The sequence below is a fragment of the Vanellus vanellus genome, assembly GCF_965231255.1.
Source record: "Vanellus vanellus genome assembly, chromosome: 2".
Lineage (NCBI taxonomy): Eukaryota > Metazoa > Chordata > Aves > Charadriiformes > Charadriidae > Vanellus > Vanellus vanellus.
In genome coordinates this window covers 143,579,484-143,601,220 of record NC_138906.1, presented here as the reverse complement: position 1 = coordinate 143,601,220, position 21,737 = coordinate 143,579,484, and the positions used below count along the sequence as shown (strand labels likewise).

The 21,737-nt window shown below is 38.4% G+C and overlaps 1 protein-coding gene across 1 annotated transcript in view; it reads left to right on the top strand.

Moving 5' to 3' along the window:
* Window positions 1–16,011, top strand: part of TRIQK (triple QxxK/R motif containing) — a gene marked incomplete at its 3' end in the record, with an annotated part of 59,644 nt that extends 43,633 nt beyond the window's left edge. The window contains exons 3-4 of the mRNA XM_082479581.1: window positions 5,780–5,865; window positions 15,898–16,011. Coding sequence (XP_082335707.1) covers window positions 5,780–5,865; window positions 15,898–16,011 — 200 coding nt within the window. The remainder of the gene's footprint in view (window positions 1–5,779; window positions 5,866–15,897) is intronic.
* Window positions 16,012–21,737: the final 5,726 nt, after the last annotated feature.

The following is a 21,737-nucleotide window of genomic DNA, read 5'->3' as shown; positions in this document are numbered from 1 at the left end:
GAAACCCCGAAAAGACCACAGGACCATTTTCTTGTTCTGTGTTTGTTCTATGGGATTTTGTGGAGGGTTCCTGGAACCTTCGCCGATTCAGATCAATAATTATAATAACAACATTGATTTCAGCTCAACTAGGTGTGTGATTTCACACTTCCAGTTTGACAGTAGAGCTTGCCACAGTCTGTCTCTAGTTTCTAATTAGCTATGTGTACATTTTAGTATGGGTTTCAGCATCAGTTACATTAGTGTACTGTAGTTAAACTGCTACTGGTAACTAAAATTTACCCAGTAGTTGTAGTTTTATTGCACCTTAAACAATGCCTTAACATAAGAAATGGATTGCTACTGTATGGAAAATGTGAACTAAGTTTTGATTATGACTATAATAGCAGCACAGAAAGCTTCAGGACAGCAGTTAGTTGGTTGTTGCGACTTATAGTGAAAGTGTTGAAAGGAATTTTAAATCTGTAACGTTGATTAGCAAATTTTACTATCTGTCAGGTTTTTTTGGCATGCTGTAAATAACTCATCTTCAAATAATTTGCCTGAGTAATTAAATTTAGATTGCACATTTCTCGTTTCAAATATTTTGACTCTTATCTATTTGCTTTTCCATTGTGGCTTAATTGGTGTGGTCTATATAAACGGACAATAAATTTATATACCTTTGTTATAAAGATCAGTCAATGAATAGAACTTGGTATTCATCCCAGACAGAATTATGATTGAATGTATTTGCAAGATTAAAGCACTGAATTTACTTTTTTCTAATTAAAGGCAATTAAAGATTTGCAGACACAAATAAAAGACAATGAATTGAGGAATAAGTGTAGGAGCAAGTCCATTTGCAGGTGAAAAGAAGTGCCTTTGAAGCAGAACCAGCTGTATTTTCACTGAAAGAATAACAGTTTAGGAAGCTTTTCTGCATGTGCTTGCTTGATAGCATAATGTACTCATAAGCAGCTTACGCAGTACAGTATTCAGAAAATAGCAGTGCATTAATTTTTAAAGTAGCAAATGCAGGCAAAGAGCAATGCTGCCACATGATGATAATGAAGGTGGATATTGTAAAGTCTACTGAGAGAAAAGAAAGCAGGGAGCTCCCGAAATGTGAACATTTATAAAACAATAACTAGATATTCATATGATAATAAGCTTGGACAGCAGCATCAACAAAGGCCAAAGATGCAGTCCTGTTTCTGCTTAAGCCTGATGAATTGAAAAGCAGAGAGGCAGTCTTTAGTCTGTTATTCAATTCCAGTAATGAGCTATTGTTAGAATGAAAGAGTAAATATCTAGAAGGGCTGGAAATCTAATTTTTTTTTTTTTTTCTGGTAAAGTTATTCTATAGATTTGTTCAGGTTGTATCTTAGACGGCAACATCTTTAAACACAATCTTAAATGTAGTCCGTTTTCTTAAATATAGTGCTCAGCATGTTGCATTCTCAGTTACGTGTATAACAGAGTTTGGTGTGTATGCAGAAGTACAGTGTTATGCATACTACCTGGTAATGTCACAGTATTTCTGTAGACTAAAAAAAAAGGGTTACCCAGAACTTAATGAACTTGTCTAGCTCATATGTATTATTTAGTTTAAGTTTTGCATTAATCATGGTGTCACTGGAGGTTTAGTTAAAAAGAATACTGAATATAAAAGATCAGGTCATCTCTAATTTCTTATTAAAATTGCTGAGTAGAAGATATATGGGATCTCAATTTCCCTTGTGAGTAGAGATGAATCACAAAAATTCTTGTGAAATCTGTAGATTTTATTCCTAGTTACATGAAGAAAAGCAAATTCATGTTGCATATTGTATGAATCTGTAATATTTGCTCTGAGGGAGACACTGGCATTTTTCAAAATACAGCTGTGTTTAGTAGCTCAAAAAGTCCGTATATTTCACCCTTTTCTAATCCTACAGCCAGTAGAGTAGTCTTCATTTCTACCTGTGGAACGTTTTCCAAGCAGGATCTGTAAACAGGGCACAACTCAGTTCAACTGCTACTGAGGTCACTTTGCCACCAAGAAAAAGTGGAAAAACTTTGCAAGAAGGGTGGAAGGGAGGGCAGGGATGAAAGGTGGGCTCTGGAGAGCTTCTGAAGGGCAAAGGCGACTTCAGTCACTGAAATGGAAAGGTGGATGGTCTATGCATATGGTCTTGGGAGGGACTGGCAGGAGGCAGGACAAGCAGAGAGATGATGGCTGTAGTCAGTAAGAAAAATTGCCTTTATAGGGGACAAGTTCTTTGGCCCTAAGAATGGAAATAAAGTGATGGACTTGGGAAAAGTTGTAAAGAAAGAAATGGGAAATCTGTAAAAAAAAAAATTGAAATTGTGGTAGTTATAAAAAAACAGTTGAGGAAAGCTGACACTGGAATTTGAGAGAAGAGATGAGATGACTAATTGATAAGAATAATGAGAAGTAGAAGAAAGGATTCTGCATAAGTAATACAAAAGGTAAAATTCGGTCTGGAAATTTTCCAGTTCTATGTTTTTGGCTGCTTCTTCTTCCCTTCTTATGTTCCCTCAGGAAAACTCAGTGTCTTGAATACACATTGGGTAAAGCAGACAAATGGGGCTTTGTCTGATAAGTCCGTCTTAACTGGCTTTGACGGTCACTTCCTGGGGAGAAGAAACAGCTTAAGCTGATGACTCTGACAGATAAGTGTACAAGAAAGCTTACAGGATAAGTGAGATAAAACTAGAAGACATTGGGAGTGTGAATATACGTATTCCAACTGGCTGAATTTGCAGGCCCAAAAGAACGTAGGGAGCCTGTATTATTTATTTCTGCTTGGTTTCCAGGTGGTAATGATCAGTATTCACGTGGTAGGGGCTTTGCATTTCATAGTTCTTTATAGTCCTGTAGCGCAGATGTCTTTCCCAAGGCCTCAGAAAGTTCAGATGTTTTAAGAGTCTTTTAGTACAATTGCTGAATCTGGTTTTCATTAGAAAGAACTCCACAGATGCCCTTTTTAAACTTTTGCACTTGGTGGACTCAGACTGTTTCCCTGCCATTTTTTTTTTTTCCTTTTGGCTATCACATTTAATAAGGAGAGTGGTAAATTAATGGCAGGTGTATAGATCTGGAGAACTACCAGCTCTAGAGTCATTATTAAAATAGCCTATTTGTTATATAGGGGGGTTAGTTGTTCATATCAGATTTAATATAAATCTGGAAGTATTTTCTAGATAAGTAGAATCCAGTCTTAGGCCATAGCCACCATACTGGAATAAACAGTAGCAGAGTGCCGGAAACCAAGGGAAAGAACACCAATAAGCTTTCCCTTTTCTAGGAATAGACTTGGTCCTGCTGATAGATGTAGTTCACAGATTGGGTCTCCTGTGCAATCTTCACCCCTGCTCCTGTCACCTTCACAGTTGAGCCTTGGAGAGGAGGAGGGAGAATGGTCAATGGGAGGAAGGGGAGGTGGGTTTCAGTAGCTGACTTGTTTCCCATTCCTAATGGGCCTTACAAAGCTTTCTAGTTTTCATTATCTAACGCTGTTGCATCGCTGGAAGGGAAACCTCTGTCCTGCTTTATTTACCCCAGATGGGAGAGCAGCAAAACTGAATTATGAGAACTGAAATCGAACTTAGTCCTCGTCAGTTATATACATCTAAGTGAAGGTATTTTTCATGCTTAAACATCTCAGATGGATAAATTTCTATAGTTTGTTCGCAAGTAAGTAAGAACAGCTGCATCACTTTATTGAAAGTTGGCTCCCAACAAACAAACAAAAAAATTCAAGGCTGGGGTCGTCTATGCCAAATTTCAGCCTGGGGTGAATTTTTATGACTTATAAAGTCCTGCCATTTATAATGGAAATTCTGACATCTCTTTAACTATTTCATAACAAAAGTATGACTGCAGTACTTTAGGGAGAAGAGAACGCTTTCTCGTTCTGGCTGGCTTCGTCTCACGACTTAGCCATTTTGGTGGTTCCAGTGATTCTTTCCCTAACCGTTCAAAAAAAAATGACTGTACTCCTGATGCATCCTATTATCAGATATCATTGACTCCTGAAGAATAATGCTGCAGTGGTCCTGTCCGGCAAATGAGATACATTGACTGGATGCATATATTGGAGTATCAGGCATAAATAGTCATTCGGTCATCTTTTCTTCAATCTGTCCTCTAAGAAGATTCCTTGGATATATGTTTGTTTGTTTTTTCCCAATAGACATATTTTCAGTTACTTTTCCTTTTGTCATTGAGTATTTTTCAAGTTATTTCACGTCTTTTATGAATAATATCTGACCAGAGGATAATACGGAGACCTTCACAATATATAATCCCTACGGCTGAGAGAGAGATTATACAATGAAAGCAAATTCGTAATGTGAGCTCAGCATCCACAATATGCTACAGAGAGGAGCTCTGTATTGAGTATGAGCAGAGTGATAGAAAGAGTAGACAAAGGCAGAGGTGTGTTTCCATGAATCCAGTATATCACTGAAGACGACCTTTCTTTTCCAATTCATATTTCAGAATTTCACCACTGCTCTATAGTATCCCCGTTTTGAAGGTGACCATAAAATGAGAAGATTGTGCTATTGATACGAATGTAGGATCACGTCTGGTTGAGCAAATGGGAGTGTTTGCATACACAAAACTACGGGGCACAATTTTAAAGGAAAGGTTCAATTATTTGAATACAACAATAACAAAAGCTAATGTACAACTAGGTAAAATTAGTGGTTTAAAAATGGCCAAACACTTCTGCTTTAGGCATTGTAGCTCAGTTTTGGAAATAGGCAAAAAGGACAAGAAGGCATGCATGCATTAGGGGGGAAAAATGGAAAGGACTTTTTTGAAAAGCCAAAGTGGTTGTACTGAGGCTCTACCCCTCTGAGCAGTCGCTTCACAGATTCCTCTTTTCCTTCGCCTCCTTTTGTGAGTGTATGTATACCTTGACTTAAAGAAGCTATGGTTAATAGTACAGCGGGAACAGGCCCTTCAGACAGCAAAAATATCCCTGAGAGATATCAAGTGGTTTATGCCTTATTATTAAGTCGAGATAAATGATTTATGCCATTTCTAAGTACTTGCATGTCCTCCTCTGAACCCAGTTCATGTGGACTCACAGTAATCAGGCACTTGGCTGCACTCTTTGTGGCTGCAAGAGATAGTCCCTGTAACTTTTAAAGTCTGTCTAAGGCACTTCTGGAAGATTCTGTGTAACATGTTTCTACAAGCAGATGGTGTGAAGCAATGGTTTTATTAGCACTTACTTCGACTGACCTGCGTGTCTCCGAGTGCTGATACTTGCAAATAATGTTCCAGTTCAGAATGATGAAACATTTGCGCTCAACGTAATGTCCTCTATTATACATTTATACGTGCATTAGAGATGACTAACCAACAAAAATTGTAATCGTAGAATCATAGAATCGTAATGAAAAATGAAAATTTTGTTTTGATTGAAATGTGAGGGAAAACCATCATCCGCCTTTAATCTACTTATTTGCTGTCTGATGCTCACTGAACAATTTAAGAAACATTGTGGTAGTGGATGGCTATCCGTACATGTATTTTGATGTCCCTCTGGAGTAACAGTTTCTATGCTGATTTGTTGGCTCTTGCTTATTACTGTCATTGTCTGTGTTGAGGACTGTTGTTCCAGGGATCGAGCCCCTGTCTTACAGAGTACCTCCTGTTTGAAGTGCTGGACTGTGAGGTGTTTTCAAGTGTTAGATCTGACTTTTCAACTGAAATAATTGCTGACGTTCTTTATATTCTTTTTGCAACATTATCATTAAATGTGCTTTTCTACTCTAGGAAAACAAGATTATAAGAAAACCAGGCCTATGTTAAGAGCTACAAGATTAAAAGCAGAGGCCAAGAAAACTGCACTAGGCGTAAAGGTAGAGATCTATTTGATAGCTTATACCACCTTTGTGTATATGTTTTCTTTTCCCCGTAGATGTGCTGTGTGAATATTGATTTCTGAGAGATATTGTTTATGACACTTCAAAATCTAAGTGGAATGCCAGAATCTAAAATATTTATGATGGATTGCTTTTTCTTAACCCTAAAACAACTAGAATAGTTGAAATGCTAAAAGATTTTAAGTACTCCGTGTCCTTGTTATGATGCATACTTACTTTAAGGTCAATAAAGTACTGTATGCTTAGAAAATTGATCTTTTCGGGGAGCCTCTCAACACACAGAACGAATGCTTTAATGGTTTCATACAGTTATAAAAATTACAATAAACATCTTCCTTCCTCCTCTTCCTATCCTATACCCAGGAGTAATTTAAAGACTGGGAGACTGGGTTTGTTAAGTATTATAAATTCTCAGCATTATTGTCTCAGACTACATCCTTGTATACTGCCTCTGACTTGGAAAAAGAAGGCTTAACTAACAGCAAAACACATGGAAAGGTTCTGAACTTTATTTTGGAAACGTCCCTTTTTCAGGCAGGTATGAAGTATAATGATGTCTGTTTCATCATGGCTGTGAATGTGAACAAGTGGGACAATATTTTGTGCTATCAACTACCCAGTGTGTCATCAAAACAGGATTTGTCTGAACACGCGTTGTTTTTTTAAATTGCATCCAGTATTTTTCCCTCAAACTTATTTTTGAATCAAATTGATACACAGTTAGCAAGGGTAAAAACTGAGCAAAATAAAAAAAAAGGGGATCAAATACCTGGGTATTCTAGTGAAAGAAACTTCAGAAATGTTAAAAGGAGAACATTTTCTTGTTTCTGGCAGATGAGAAATCAATTTTTTCAAGTTATAGCTTATAGCAAATGCCAAGGTATTACTACCAAGCTGTAACAGCTGTTGAGCTGCCAGATGATGTATTTGGTTGTCTTCCAGAATTTGCTATTATAATCACGAAACAGTGCTTTCTTTTTGCTCCTGATTGCTGATCTCGATCAAGCATTACCGTGCGATGCAGTATGTTTTCACAACATAATCTCCTCAGTTAGTGCTGTGTGTCAGGTTTTAATGAGAAAAAGTAGATTGCCTTTTTTGTTTAAAGGATAGATTATTAACCTTTTGAGTTCAATGTTTTTTCCTTCCTTTCTTATTAAATTTTACTTTTTCTTTTCATTTTACTTTCAATGACATGACCTTTTAAAAGCGATGTTTTACTTGGAGACTTTTACTGTACAGCCTAGTTCTTTTAATATGTGCAAGTTTTTTGCATGTCTTTCACACGTGAAAAAGATATGAACCTTAGTCCTTCAAAACCTGGGGGGTTTTTTCCTTATTTTCTTAAGTAATTCTAACTTAAAAATGAGGGACGATAGGAAAGCATATGTGTAATCCTATGTATAATGAAGAATCAAGTATTAGTAAGTAAAGAAATTAAGAACAGTTTATTTTGTACAAATACGTTCCAGCATGTTATAGCAGAACAGCAGCTGACTTTGAGGTAAGAATGAGTTTTGCCATCAAGGCACACAAGTCCTCTCCAGGTCGTGGGATGTTGTGTTTCTGGGGTTCTGCTAGTTGCAGTATGCAAAGTCTCAGGTTTGCAATTCTGCCTCTGCCTTTAAAAAAACTTAAAAAAAAAAAAAAGAAAGAAATTCTTTAAAATATTGTCTTCCAGCTGTAGCTTTTTTTGCATGCCTGGACCGTAAAATATGACTCTGGATCATCCCCAAACAGATAGAAGTCATTTGCTTTGCTTTCTAATTGCTGAGAAAAGCTGACACAGCTGAAGCAAATGGGAAGGTAAGTTGGGCACCTTTCCCTCCGGGAACACACTTGTAGGGGAAGGAAAGAGGAAAGCAGGGCCTTTGTGCGCATCCTTCTCGCTGAGCCTGCTTAATCTCGGGCTTACTAAATGCTACAATACTTCCACCAGAATGTGGGCAATCCCTGTAGAATAAAACTCTGCCCTTCTGCTGACAGAGCCTGCAGCGCTCAGCACGGAAGCAAGGCATATTTCATGTCTCGAGGTACACTTGCACCTCTTCCCGTCTTGCAGTGAGAACTCTTCACCCTGCTCTCTCTTAGCAGAGCTTCTCCTTGGGCAGTGGATATGCCTGGAGTTGTCTGCAGGGAAATTGCCCTCTCTACCCTGGGAGAGGCTGCTTGGTTGTGAAGCCCCATAAGCACTCCCCCTCTCTCGGGAAGGGCTTGTTTTGCTCAGTCCGTGGTTAAGTTCCTCCAGCTGCCCAAGAGCAATCTTCTCACGTTCATCCTCCACACCTATCCCAGATGCTACTCTGTTGTCTTCTGGATAAATTTTGAAATAAGAATTTTTTGAAGTCTCCTGCTTAGCGTGACAGCAGGGCGTTAAACTGCTCCTCATGTCTGTGGCTGTCGGAAGAGTCAGGAGAGTCAGGTCGCATCAGCTTACGTACGTTTCTGAAACTGTTTTGAGGCTTGAATGTACATTCCTTTAATTGTTTCCTAATATTCATAGAATCATAGAATGGTTTAGGTTAGAAAGGACCTTGAAGATCATCGAGTTCCAACCCCCCTGCCATGGGCAGGGACACCTCCCACTAGACCAGGTTGCCCAAGGCCACGTCCAGCCCGGCCTTGAATGCCTCCAGGGATGGGGCCTCAATAACCCCTCTGGACAACCTCTTCCAGTGCCTTACCACCCTCAAATAATATTCAGAGCTTTTGAGCGTGCCTGAGCTCTTCCTTTGGGAAGGTATCGTCACAGTTGTCACTTCTTATTAACAAAGTTTTCTGATGGTGATAAGCGACATGATTCACCTTCCAGCAGCTGGGATTGTAGTCTTTTTATATGATGTAGGCCCTGATCCTGTGCTGTGACAGTTGATTAACTTCAGCCTGTGTTGAGGGAAAAAAAAAAAAAAAGTGGTGTAAATACAGTACAATGTAATAAGTCGGCAGTGCTTTAAATAGAAATGTCCAAAGTTCTAGTAAATCTTTGTGAAAACACATACAAATGTGTACTTACCATATATGTTATTTGTTTATCCAGGTTTCAGTACATGATGCAGTATGCAGCAGTTCAAAATATATTAACGTTTTCCTATAAAAAGCTAAGTTGCAGTTAATAAAAATATTGTAGAGAAATTATATTCTTATCATACACGTAAAAGTACAAGCTCTCTGGGAAAGAGGAATATTTTTATAATTCTGTGAAATATCCGGCACAGTAAGTACCATACTGCCACTTAAAATTATAGGATTTTTGGTGCTTATTGATACCTCTAGAGTTGTTTTGTGCTGGTGTCCTGAAAAACTTAAATTCCTGGCTGTAAACTTGGTGTAGTATTTAGGGGGGAAGAAAAAAGAAGACGACTGAAAAATAGTGAAGGATTTTATTCCTTAATTTCTACAAAGATAATGAAATTCAACTGTTGTGTATTTCACCATGAGAGCTGACAACATTAGCTTAAAAAAAAGGCCCTTTAAATGACATAAAACTTTTCAGAACCAATCCCCTGGAGATCCTTCACATTTCATCGCTGGCATACTAATTAGCTTGTCTTGTCAAACTTTGATTGCCTTGTCATTTTAATGCAAGGTTTAAAGTAACAAAGTTTCTTTCAGTCACTGGCATTTAGTATTTTTTAATTTCCCCGATGAGAGATTTTATCTGTGTTGATAATGTCAGAGAAGCAGCTAAGCACTAATAACTCTCAAAAGTTAATTCAAGCAGGGTGACCATGTTAGAATTTGGTGTGTGATATTTGCTCTTTAAACATTAAAAATTAAATATTGTAGCAGAGGTATTGTGCTGGCTCTGTCTGTATATGTGACACCAATGAAGGCAGTGCCAAAATATATGGTGTCTCTTGGAAAAGCAGGACCCCTCTCTCAAGAAACAACTCTGAGAGAAAATAGTATGCTGTATGGTGTTTGGATAAGACAAAAATCTTTGTAGCAGTACCAAAAAGGGAGCCTCTGAACCTTCTCTGTGTGCTTGTTTTGTTGTCCCCCCACGGGGGGCTCGTGCTGGTGGAAGCTTAACTGCTCGTCCTTACCAGGTGGAGCAGCAAGGGGTCTGCACCATCGGTGCTAACTCTGCTCTCAGTGGGTGAGGAAGAGGTGCCAGCAGGAGGGTGGCAAGCAGAAAATGGTCTGAGGAATGTGGAAGCTCAGCACCAGGTAGCTGGGGTTTGGTACGCAGGGGACAAAAGTAATGGGAGCTCTTGGGGAGAGATTTTTTTCACAGGCCGCAAGAGTGAATCAGTGGTCCGTGGGCTAGATGATGAAGTTTTCTCTCTTGTTGAAAGGTAGACACAAATCTGAGCAGTAGTATTTTGCACCCAGTTGCAAAGGCATAAATGACTGCAGAATACCACTCCGTAGAGAATTATTAGCAATGTAGTACATCGACTGAGCTAAGGAAAAAATGTTTCCTAAAAAACTGAGAGCTTCCTGTCTGTCATTCTTCTGCATATCTACTTTATCTCTCGTGTAGCTCGCTAGCTCACTATTAAGAGTTTATCTCATCTGGAACAAGTTATGTATGAATAGATAACAAGACAGGCCTAGTGTATTTTGGCAAAGGCTATTCTCTGATTTCACGCTGTTCATAATCTGCTAAGTTAGTGAACTACATTTGCCAAGATAATTTGGGAATATAGTTTCATAGCTTTGCAGAAATTAAGGCCACAAGGGACTATTAGATCATTTGATCTGGCCTTCTATGTGTTACAGATCATAAAATTTCATCCAAATACTTTCTCGGAAGTCCAAGCACTTTGTAACGGCCAAAATACTGGGTCCTCAAACCATCTTACGTGCCTCACATAAAGAGCAGGGCAACTTAATGTGCCACCAGTGAACAAAGTGTGATATTCCCAGTGATCCCAGTAGTCAGACTTTGATCCCTACCTTGAAATGGGAGGGGAAAAAACCCGTACAAAGAGAAAAACAAAATTGGATTGCTCCTATCTGACCCTGGCCTGACCTGTCCATGTAAGTACAGTAATCGTGGTGGTTTGAGCATGTGAACAAGAGGCACCAAGCAGGAGCTTAGGAGGACTTTCTGTACTGTCTCAGAGCAGTAGTCCATCTTTCTCAGGCTTTGGTCTCTACTCATGACCAATTTCTATCACTTCAAAGGATAAGTTGACAGCAACAAAACCTCAAATCCCAAGAATGAAATCAATACAATTGGAGGAAAATTTCCTGAAAAAGAAGGAAGTTACTTTTGATCCTATATAGAAAAGTCTGAAGCACTGAGGCATGAGGTGCCATTGCTTTTAACAATCTGGTACTTCAGGGGTTCAGAATAAAGCACTGACCACGTAAGTAATCCCAGTCTTCCCAGGGCCCTGAAGGAGGGGAGCAGTCTGGAGGGCTGAGTTCACCGACTCCAAGGCTGGCAGCCAGGACCTCCTTTTCACACAAGCCCAAGTTGAAGTATTCTTCCCAATAGCTAAATAAAAAAGAACTTTTTTTAAGACATCTGACAATAAAAGACTCACAGCCATGGAAGTCCTTATTTTCCCCAAGAGGTGACTGGAATGTTCAATCATTCTTGCGCCCAGGAAATGGCATCTTATTTCAAGACTGAGCTTATCTAACCGCAGCTGGACCCTGAGAGGTTCTTGTAAACAAGATAGAAGGACCCCACACTGTGAAGCGCCTTGCTTAAATACAGGTGTATGGCATTTATAGTTATATGCTGTAACCAAACTACCTCTCATTCTTCTGTATGATAAAATAAGTACCAGTCATCTCCCTACTGGAAATCCTAATGCCATCCACACAGATGCACATCCAGAGATCACACTGAGGGAACTGTTACCCCTTAAATCCAAAGACCTTTTTAGAGTCGTGGTTTTTCAAGGCAGAGTCCTCCACTTCATAAGTACTGTCTGCATCTTTGATACCTGTATATATTGCCTTGCATTTAGCTATATTAAAACGAATCCTCTTGCTTTGTGATCACACAGCCAGGCCTTTTAGGTGACTCTGTAATAGTACCTTGTTCTCATTATTTGAGACGATAATGATCTTTGTTCCATCTGAAATTTTTACGATAAAAAATTTATAATTACTATTAAAAGTTAACAAATTACTTTTGTTACCTTGCATTAGATGTAGAATGTCCTGCATTAAGGGAAGTAAACATCCATTTTTAAACATGATTTTGTTGAAAATGGTCACAGTGAATCTCCAGATAAAGCCTTCAATTAGAAATTCTATGGGATAAAAAGGTTGATTGCCAAGTTCAGGTATGTTTATTTCTGCAGGTATCCTTGGTCAGCATGATTTTCTTTTCATCTCTCTTCAGAAATAGCTAGGGATAGTTTAGCATTTCAAAGACAGCAATTTGTAGCACTCTTTCACCTAGTTTTAAGCTGGTTTCAGATTAAAAAAGGTACAATTCTCTTTGAAGGACAATTAAAATATGTTAAAAATCCAAAATTTCCTGAAAGCGTGATATTTCCCTATATATGTAGGATATGATGCTGCCATACACAGTGTCCGGATTTATGTTATTACAACCAACATTTTTTCCTCAGCCCTGTTTTTTCATCTCCTGATTAATCTTCTTTAGATCCCGGCTCTGCAACTTGCTCCATCAGGGTGAATCTGAGGACATTATCCAAGTATTTTGGAATGTGAGACATAAAACTGACAACAAATGATAGGAGAATTAAATCTACGTTACAGTGTAATGGCATGTGTTTCCGTTATGGAAAAGTTTCTGAAAAACTGAACCAAGCTGAAATCGGTAGGGTTCTACAGACATTATTCTAAATATAAGAGAATATAATACAAAATTCTGTTCCTTTTAAAGGCTTCTTTAACTGTACTTTGGGATTTGAGAGCAGGGATGTTATTTCCTAGCGTTCTGTACCATGTTAGAAAAGAAAAAAAAAAGAGAGGAAAAGCTCTGTGATCATTTTGAGTTTATTTCTATAGGACTTTTTCTATATTGGTTAATTATTCATGGTGAAATCCTCTGAGTAAATGGATTTTGTAGAGGGATGATGGGGATGATCCATAAAGTGCAAGAGAAAGGGAGCTATATATGCCGAGCGGGGAGTATTTTAACATTTCATTTCTATGCATGGCTTAAAATACACATAGCAAAGCCTGATAAGTATAAAACAAATTAAAATGACAATATATACTGTTGTTGCAAAGACAGTATAGTGGTGTAGCATCTCATTTGCTATTAACATTGCAAAATTTATGTTTATAAAAGTTCATAAACTGGATGCAGTTCTTAAGAGACTGCATATCCCTAGCTGAGAGCCAGGTGTCCTTTGTTAGGCCGTTTATTTTAGATTTTTGTTACTCTGCCTTCTTCAGTAAGTCAAAATTAAGGTACCTGAATAATTCTCAAACCTGGAATTTCAATAAGGCTTTTCATTCCCAGGGTTAATAAATACTGATCCAGCCACCCAGTTCCTAACGCCTGTGTGAGGAAAGTAGTACTGTTATCTCAGCGCTATTCACTGCAAAACTCAGGCAGAGGAATTAAAGAACCACTCCCATCAAAGCAGTAACTGGGCAGCCTGAGACTAAAAACCAAGATTTTCCCAGTTCCACTTCCTAGAAAACAAATCTTTAATGCAAACGTTCCCCCAGGTTTTGCTGCTGCTACCACAGCGTTTCATAAGGGAGACTGGGGAGAAGGGAGAGGAAAGGTGAACCTGTGGTAAAGCGGCAAGCGTGGCATCCAAACAAGGGGAAAAACTTTTTAATACTGGAATGAATTTGCTCTCTGTGTCAAGTGTGAACGGTGCCTGCATTGTACGGTTTTGTTGTCCACTCTCCTGAGCAGATGGAGCTTGCAGTTGTATGTCACTTGTTTATTACATCCTCTTAAGATTAGTAGCTGTGTGGCCAGATGGGTCTGGGAGCACAGCTGTGGATACAAGGAAATAAATGAAACCTGTCTGATGCTGCCATGCCCTTTTGTGAGATACTGACGTGTTGCAACTGCAACAAAGCAAAAATCACTTTCCTTTAATGTATTAGTGAATTAGATGTACTTTCTTTTTTTTTTAATCAAATCATATGAAATCAGGAGGATGAGATTCAGAGGATGACATAATTCTAAGAGGAAAGCGTAGCTGAAATCTGTAGCAAACAGCCTCAGCAAATTCACAGGAGTAATTTTAATGTGGTAAAATAAATTTAAAGTACATCTCAATTAATCATCCATATAAAACGTAAAGCAAAGGTTTCTATAGACAAAGACTCCTATAGAGCATACGCCAACTAGGCTGTAGTATTTCAAAGTTTATTAGATGGCATATGTTGAATTATTGATCCAACATTCTGATAAACTATATAATGCATTCATGTAAATGCAAATGAAATGCTGTTCTATAGAAGAATGCCAGATTATGGGCTAGACTTTAAAAAATGAAGCTAACACAGTTTTAACTCCTTCATGGCAGTGGACACACAGAGTTGGTCACAAAGCCACCACCGGTCTAGAGATACCGCATGGAATTCATCCTGCCATGCAGGTCTCCACACCAGAGATATCATCTCCACTCCCCTTCTAGTCTAAGGGGAGAAATAGGCAGTTTTAGGAAGAATTCACCTGACATCTTTTAGAGGACACAATGAATCTTACACCAAAGAGGGTCAGATCCTCTCCCTGGGCGGTAAAGGGTGTCTGCTTGTCTAGGTGCGGTGTGGGGATCTCCGTTCAGTCCCACTGGCAGAGAAAATTCGATGTGGTATCTTCTGTACCAATTCAGGTTAGTTGTTACGAAGTCACTGAACTGTTTTTCTTCTCTCCTTTTAAGTATACAGCTGGATTCTTCTGATGCAGATGGTTTGTAGGTTCATGTGAAGGCTGAGATTTGGAGGGGAGGTCGTTGCTTCTTTTTGTAGAGGGAAAATGGTTTTGAGGGGTACAAACTAACCTGTTCCTTTTGGGCACCTCAGTGCATGATTTTAAAAATACATCATGGGGATAAGGAATGAAGCAATGCATGTTGTTAGCTGTGGAAGTGGCACTTTCTGTGAGCTGAAAGAACATAAGGATTTTTCTCAAATTTATATATCTTCTTCCATTGTCTAGCAAAATGAGAGTCAACACTATAGGAAGTGTGCTGTGCTTTTCAGGAAAATAAAAACCTAAACCCATGAAATACTATGACTTTGAAAGAAGTGGCGTTATAAAGAGGATGATTTATTATATCTGAGATCTAAAGTTGGAGCTTAACAGAGTCCAGCCTTAAGATAGAATATGATGATAGGCAGCCACATAATGAGTATGACGTGTAGTACAAAAACATTTTTCTGCTTCTGAAAGCTGCTATAAATCATGTATACTTTGGAAGACTCTTTTATGTTAATTAAGGAAGATGCAGCAAGTTGCAATATTTTATGGGAAGAGAGGCAAGTGCAAATTGTTGTGCTTTTTGCCTTATTGCAGAGGGGAAGGAAGAAAAGTTTCATCCAATTCTGAAGGATTTTGTAGCTCCATATTGTAATGCATGCCAGGAGGTTGGGAGGTAGAGGTAGCAATTTTCATTGACTTCCACCATACTGTGTTTGCTTCATTAAAAAATTACAAATTTGTTGGCAAAAAGCAGTAACATATTGCTAGAAAACATCAAAATTCACAGTGTAAATTCATAACTTAAATTTGTGTTCAAAACTGTGGTTTGTGAATTCTGTCTTTTCTTTTAAAAAAGAAGGAATAGCATAATAAAAGGAAGTAAAGCTCCTATTTCTAGGTCAGACCGAAGATCTTCAAGCCAAATATCCTATATCTGGCAGTATATCAGACTCACCAAAATCTTTATTAAGTGAATGGCTTTTATAACATGCTGAAATGGTAATCACAAAGAAATCATTAAAGTATCGGTGCCTTATGCAATTATATATGTCTGATGTTATTTTGTTGTGCATTATAGAGTAGAAATAATATTTTTTCCTGATTTATCTGAAAATATGGCACTGTTTGTAACAGGTTTTGTTTTATTTTGGTTTTTTTTTCTCTTATTTCTACAGGAAGTTGCCCTTGTCCTTGCAGCTATACTCATATTTTTGTTGGCTTTCTACGCTTTCTTTTATCTTAACATTTCCAATGAAGTTGACCTTGATCTGGATCCAGATGAAAACTAGCAGATGCAATGAATCTATCATCAAGATTTCTTCAGCTCGAACAAGACTACGTAGGAACACACAGTCCCTTCACTGTGAGACAGTAAACGATGCCATTTCTTGCAGTCCAAATTCATACGAAAGTTTTGCAATATGTGCGTCACTTTTACATTCCAGATCTCCAAAACAGGAGAACACTCATGGCTAGCAAGCGTGTTTGGTTAACACCAAAGCCAAGAGCAGCAGTACAATACATGAAGTTTATTGTTTACATTATTTTTTTCTCAGGCAGAGAACTTTGATGTCAAAAGACAGGTGCTATTATTATCATGGGTATTGATGCTGACTTCACAGCAGGAGAGTCTGCCTTGACTAAATTTAGGAATCAAAGCTTCCTAATAGCCAAATTAGGTTCCTTTTCCTTTCCCAAAAGAAAGCCGAAATACCAAATAAAAAGTCTTTTCTTGATTTGTATTTAAAACATATCAAAAAGCCCTCATCCTTTCTCTCCCTTTTAATCTTTCTTGTGCATGTGAGCACACGCGCACGCAGGAAGATGGAAGAAATTGTAGGAAAAAAAATCTTTTCAGAAGCAGTCTGTCACCTCCTATATGGACTTAATTTTATGTCATCCCAGATTCTGTGTGCCCATATATCTGCAGTAATCTTTTTCATTCTTTTGCCAACTGTTCAGCACACATGTGTTCTGTCAGAAATGGCACCTGGATGACAGAAGCTCTAACAGTCACATATGCCTCTGAAACACAGTTCTTTGCCTCCTGTGCTGTCTGAACTAGTGTAAATAGAAAGTTCAGTCAATGTTGGTTTTAATTAGTGTATTGCTCTATTATTAATATAAAGTCAAAATCGTATTTTAATTATACTCTTCCTGCTGGTTGTGGTATCAACTTGCTCTACCTGTTAGGGGGATGTTGTAAAAAATTGCTTTCCAGTTATGCAATCATTTTAATCATCAAACTAATGTGAGAAGTTGTAAGTATTAAGAAATCTTTTTTTTTTTTTTCATGTGTACTAATAATTGGGAAAATCTTGCCCCGATGACATTCTTCAGTTCTTGCAAAGTACCTTTCAGAATACACACTGTAGATAACATTTTTGATGCCTTTGATAACCACAAGCGACTTGAAGAAGTCGGTATGTCATAGCAGCTGCAGAGAGCTGTAAAATTCTGGCTTTATCCTGTTCTGCTTCAGCTTTGGCATATAACTGAGTTTTGTGGTTGTAAAGGTTCACTTTTCATCCTTTTAAAAATGTGGTCAGTTTTCCTCTAGTTCGGATTCGCTTTGATACCGAGAAAAGCATAGAGGCAGTGGTGCTCAATAGGGCAAGGGAGTTAGGCAGGTTAACTTCCAGAAATGTTATAATAATTCTGAAATTCTATTAGCAAACTAGCTTGGCTTTATCTTTGATACCAATTTCAGGGCTGAATGTTAGGCTTAGTTGCAACTAAGATATTTACTGACTTGTTCCAGGAATTCCCGACTAAGATTTCTTACAGTGATTTTGAAGACAAAGGGATACAAATCATAGCAAATATTGTAATGGAAAATATATTTATTTTAAATTGACACAGTCCCATTATCACCACTTAAGGAACTTAGATCAATACAGTTAATTTTTAAGCCATACAGTAACTATGACCATATACATTATGAGTCTCTAAGGATCCACTTCTTATCTGTCATACTCCTCATTCACTTTATGCAATGCAAAACAACTCTAGAAATTCAGAGTACAACAGTCTTCCAAGAAGGATATGAAAGAGAAGCATAGACATATATGTGCAAATATTTCTCATTTTCTAATTATGACTGTTACAGACACAAGATCCTAGCATTTATACATTCATGTGACCTATAGTCTGCTAATACTCGCGCACATGACCAAACACTTAGCAACATGTTGCATTTATGGTGAAGCATTATCTGACACATGGCCCGACTTTCAGTGGAGAGAAAAGCATATCACAAGCTGTCTCCTTGGATGTGACATGCCTTTCACTTCACCAGTGCCACACCACATGTCGCAGAAGCTGCGGACCTCTCCTGTTACTTTGTATGAGCAATTTTCTTATTCCACAGAATACTGGAAGGATTGCTTTCCTAATGTCTGCACGTAGCTCCCCGGGTGATGTGTGGCCTGACAATGAAGCGTAGTTATGCGCTTCGTGCAGGTTGTCTTGTAACTTGCTTTCTGAATCAGTTACATGAAAAAGCAAGATATTCTTACTGTCACATTTATTAACATGAAATTCCTAGAACAGGAATATTGCATTTCCTGTAATTATGACTCAGACAAAATCTGAAGTCCATATATGTGTGATTGAAGCAGATTCCCTGATTTGTGGCTTATCAGCCCATATTGCCCACAAGAGCCACAGCTTGCAGTTTGTCTGTTGGCTTCATTTAGGTTAGGCCTTTTCATTCGCATGAAAGATATTCTCATGTAACAAGAAAATTTCCTTTTATTCCTTAGATAAACTGGACAGACTTCTGTTCAGCGTGCAGAGAAATACATGGCAAATATTGCAACAAATAATACACTTTTTCTCTTGTCTGTGCAATAATTTCTAATGGGACTATGTCAATAGTGTTTTCAAGCTAAAAGCTCCCGCTTCTCATCAAATTATTCATCCTTGGTTTTCTAAAAGGCACAAACACAACAATATTAGCAATGAGGTCTGATTCTGAGCTTACTAATTTATGATTCCCCTGAGTTCACTGAAATTACAAGTGACTTACTCCAAGGGAAAATCAGAATCTGACCTGAAGTTATTTCTGCTTTGTAGAGCGCTACATTGTCCATGCTAGATATTTTAAAGTAGAGACTGATTTTAATCTTGCAAATGTGTGGCTTATTTTGTCCTCAATTATATCTCGGATTGAATGCCTCTTGGTTTTTGGACCACCTATCTTTGTATGAGTTGCTCGGTGTCTATTTTAATAATAAATGTATTTTTACTATTTTTGTGCTCTTATTAATGTTGGCTATGTCATATACATTTGAAAGGACATTAAAGCAATCTAAACATCACAGTGTACAAATGTGATCCGTGATACTCAGCAGTTTTAGAATATCTGGATTACTCTAAGCAGTTCTAGCCCCTAAGCTCATATTAAAACTAAGCATAGCCTACAAATACTTAAAAGACAATAAAGAGAACTTCCCTTGGCATCCTACCCGATACCAGTAGAGCAGGTCTCTTTCTGCAGACAAAGTTGTTCTGTGTAGCTCCCATCAACTTCAGACAGATTGACTTTATTATAAAAATAATACTTTTACAGGCTTGTTTCAAAGAAAGATTGCTGATCAAACCATTTACACAGCAGCCCTGGCTTAACAGGGCAGATTTTTTCAAGGATATTCCCCTCTGGGGAAGGGGTAGATGTCGGTACCATTGTTTCCCTCTGCTTGTGGAGTAAACTGAATTTCTTTCCAGCAGAGGTTGTGGAGGAGATGCCTGTACTGAGTCCTCACGCTGTGGGTGGGAGCGGATGTCCCATCTGGAAGAGTCTCTGGCTAGGAAGGCACGACGGTCTTCCAGCAGTGATTTTGCTCAATAAATCTTTCCTCAGCAGTTTCCCTTTTCCCTTTGATCCTACAAAAGCAGAACCAGCATGTAGACCATCTCGGGACAGAAGGAGTTTTACTAGTGCCGCTGGTGAACATTGCCAAGGAAAGGCTTTAACTCTATTTCCTAGAGTTCATAAATATATTTTACTGGAAGCTTAAGAGGCATGTTAAGCATTTCCCTAATGGACCCTAGAGATATATTTAAACTTTTCTTGAAGAACGCTTTATTTAAAGTTCGCTGTTGCGTATCATATAGCCGTCATGTGATTCAGTATCTGTCATAGCTCCTTCCATGCATCAGACCAGCTGTAGCGGGGACGACATGTAGACTGTGACATTATGCTGCAACACGTAACTGCGAACATACGCAACATGAGCAAACTCAGCTGTTTAGGTGTCGTCTAGAGTAGGTGACCTAACAAGTTGTGTTTGAAAACAAATGGTTTTTAAAGAACCCTACTAAAAGAAGGCACAGTGAAAGCCCTACAAAACCGCTCATCCCCTTTCCATGAAAATTGCTACCATGGAAGAGGCTTATCTGCTGACTTGGGGCCAAGTTTTGAATGCTGCCCTTTCAGGGAGGAAACTGTTGCTAGCAGCTACCGGTAGAGTGATGATTCATTTTGCTCTGATATGGGATTGTGCCTGTAAGGCACAACTGAGCCAGTTGGTGAAGGTCAAACGCATTCAGGACAATTCCCAGTAAAGGGCTGTACTTGAAATGCAGAGTAGGCAAGTTGGAGTGCCAACAAACAGGATGCTACGGATCTTGATCGCATTTCAAGTTTTACTTACAGTAGCATAATAATTAGTGGTGCTTATGACTAAGAAAATAACAATATGGCACATCAATAAGACAGCAGAAATGTGATGTTGGAACTGCTTCTTAAAAGATTTTGTACTGGATTATGCCTGCACTTTGGGAAAAGAATCCATGAGATGAATAAACTGGCAAAGATTGTCTGTGATCTTGCGTTTACACTATTTTTCCCTGAAAGAGCTGATGGAGATATTTTGCCAGACTTTTCCCCATCATCCTCTTAGTTTGCTGTAATACATTCTTTTCCAGATGTATTTCTACACTTTTCCAAGAGTGGAACAACATTTTTTGTAGTTCATCAATGCATTTAATTGACAGAATCCTCTACTCTTTATTTTATCCCCCCTTAATCACAACCAAATTGGTGGGGAGACAGCCAAAATGTTAGGTACCAGTGTCTCTCAAGCAGATGTCACACCATTATTTTTTAGCTCGTTTAAGTGAATAAACATGTTAAACTGTGAAGTATTACATTTTAGATTTTTTCATTAAAAAAAAAGGGACAATCTGTTTACTGTCCTTAATTGAGACAACAATCCTGGTGGTTGCCAGTTTTGGCAGTTGTAATGATGAACTATAAATATTGGGACAAATCAACTAACTGGTGATTGTGGAGGATAGTTCAAGTAGAAGCCTCATTCTGCATGAATACTTTTTTCAGTGCTATATTTTTTTCTAACTTCTATAATCGTTATACTGGTTTTGCATGTTAAAATCACAAATAAATACATGACTAGTCAAACAATAGGCTTGATTCTGTTGTCTTATTCTGAATTACCAAAAAAGCAGATAAAAGGTGGCAGCCCTGCAGCACAGTTCATGCCTTGCCCGAATTCTCCCTAAAAGATGTTTGTTCGGGTCAGTTATAAATGTGAGCTACGAAGAGCTTCATTTTGCTGAACCTCGGAAAAACTGAGCAGCATATAGATCTTTGTGAGTTTGCCGTTTCACAAAGGTAATGTAGGAATTATAAAGAGTGATGCTACAGGAGGTGAGGATGGAGTTTGGTGACAAACTTATGTCATTGTCCTATTGCATGCAGTCCCTCCTGGAACGAGAGTGGAAGAAAACTGAAGTAAAATGGCCAGTTCTTCCAGGAGACAGCCACCTCACAACTCACCATGTTGCTCAAGAAGAAGAGGGTGGAAGAAAAGCTAATTATGATATCAAATCAGAGCGATCTCAACTTTTTTTTTCATAGGGCAAAAAAAAGGGCCAGGAGGCGATAAAGACGTCTGACATGAAGCAACTTCTCATTGGATCAACGGTTCATTTATTTAAGTAAGGAGTAAACAGCGTTTGGGGGATTTACACCAAGCGTAAGTCAGGCTAA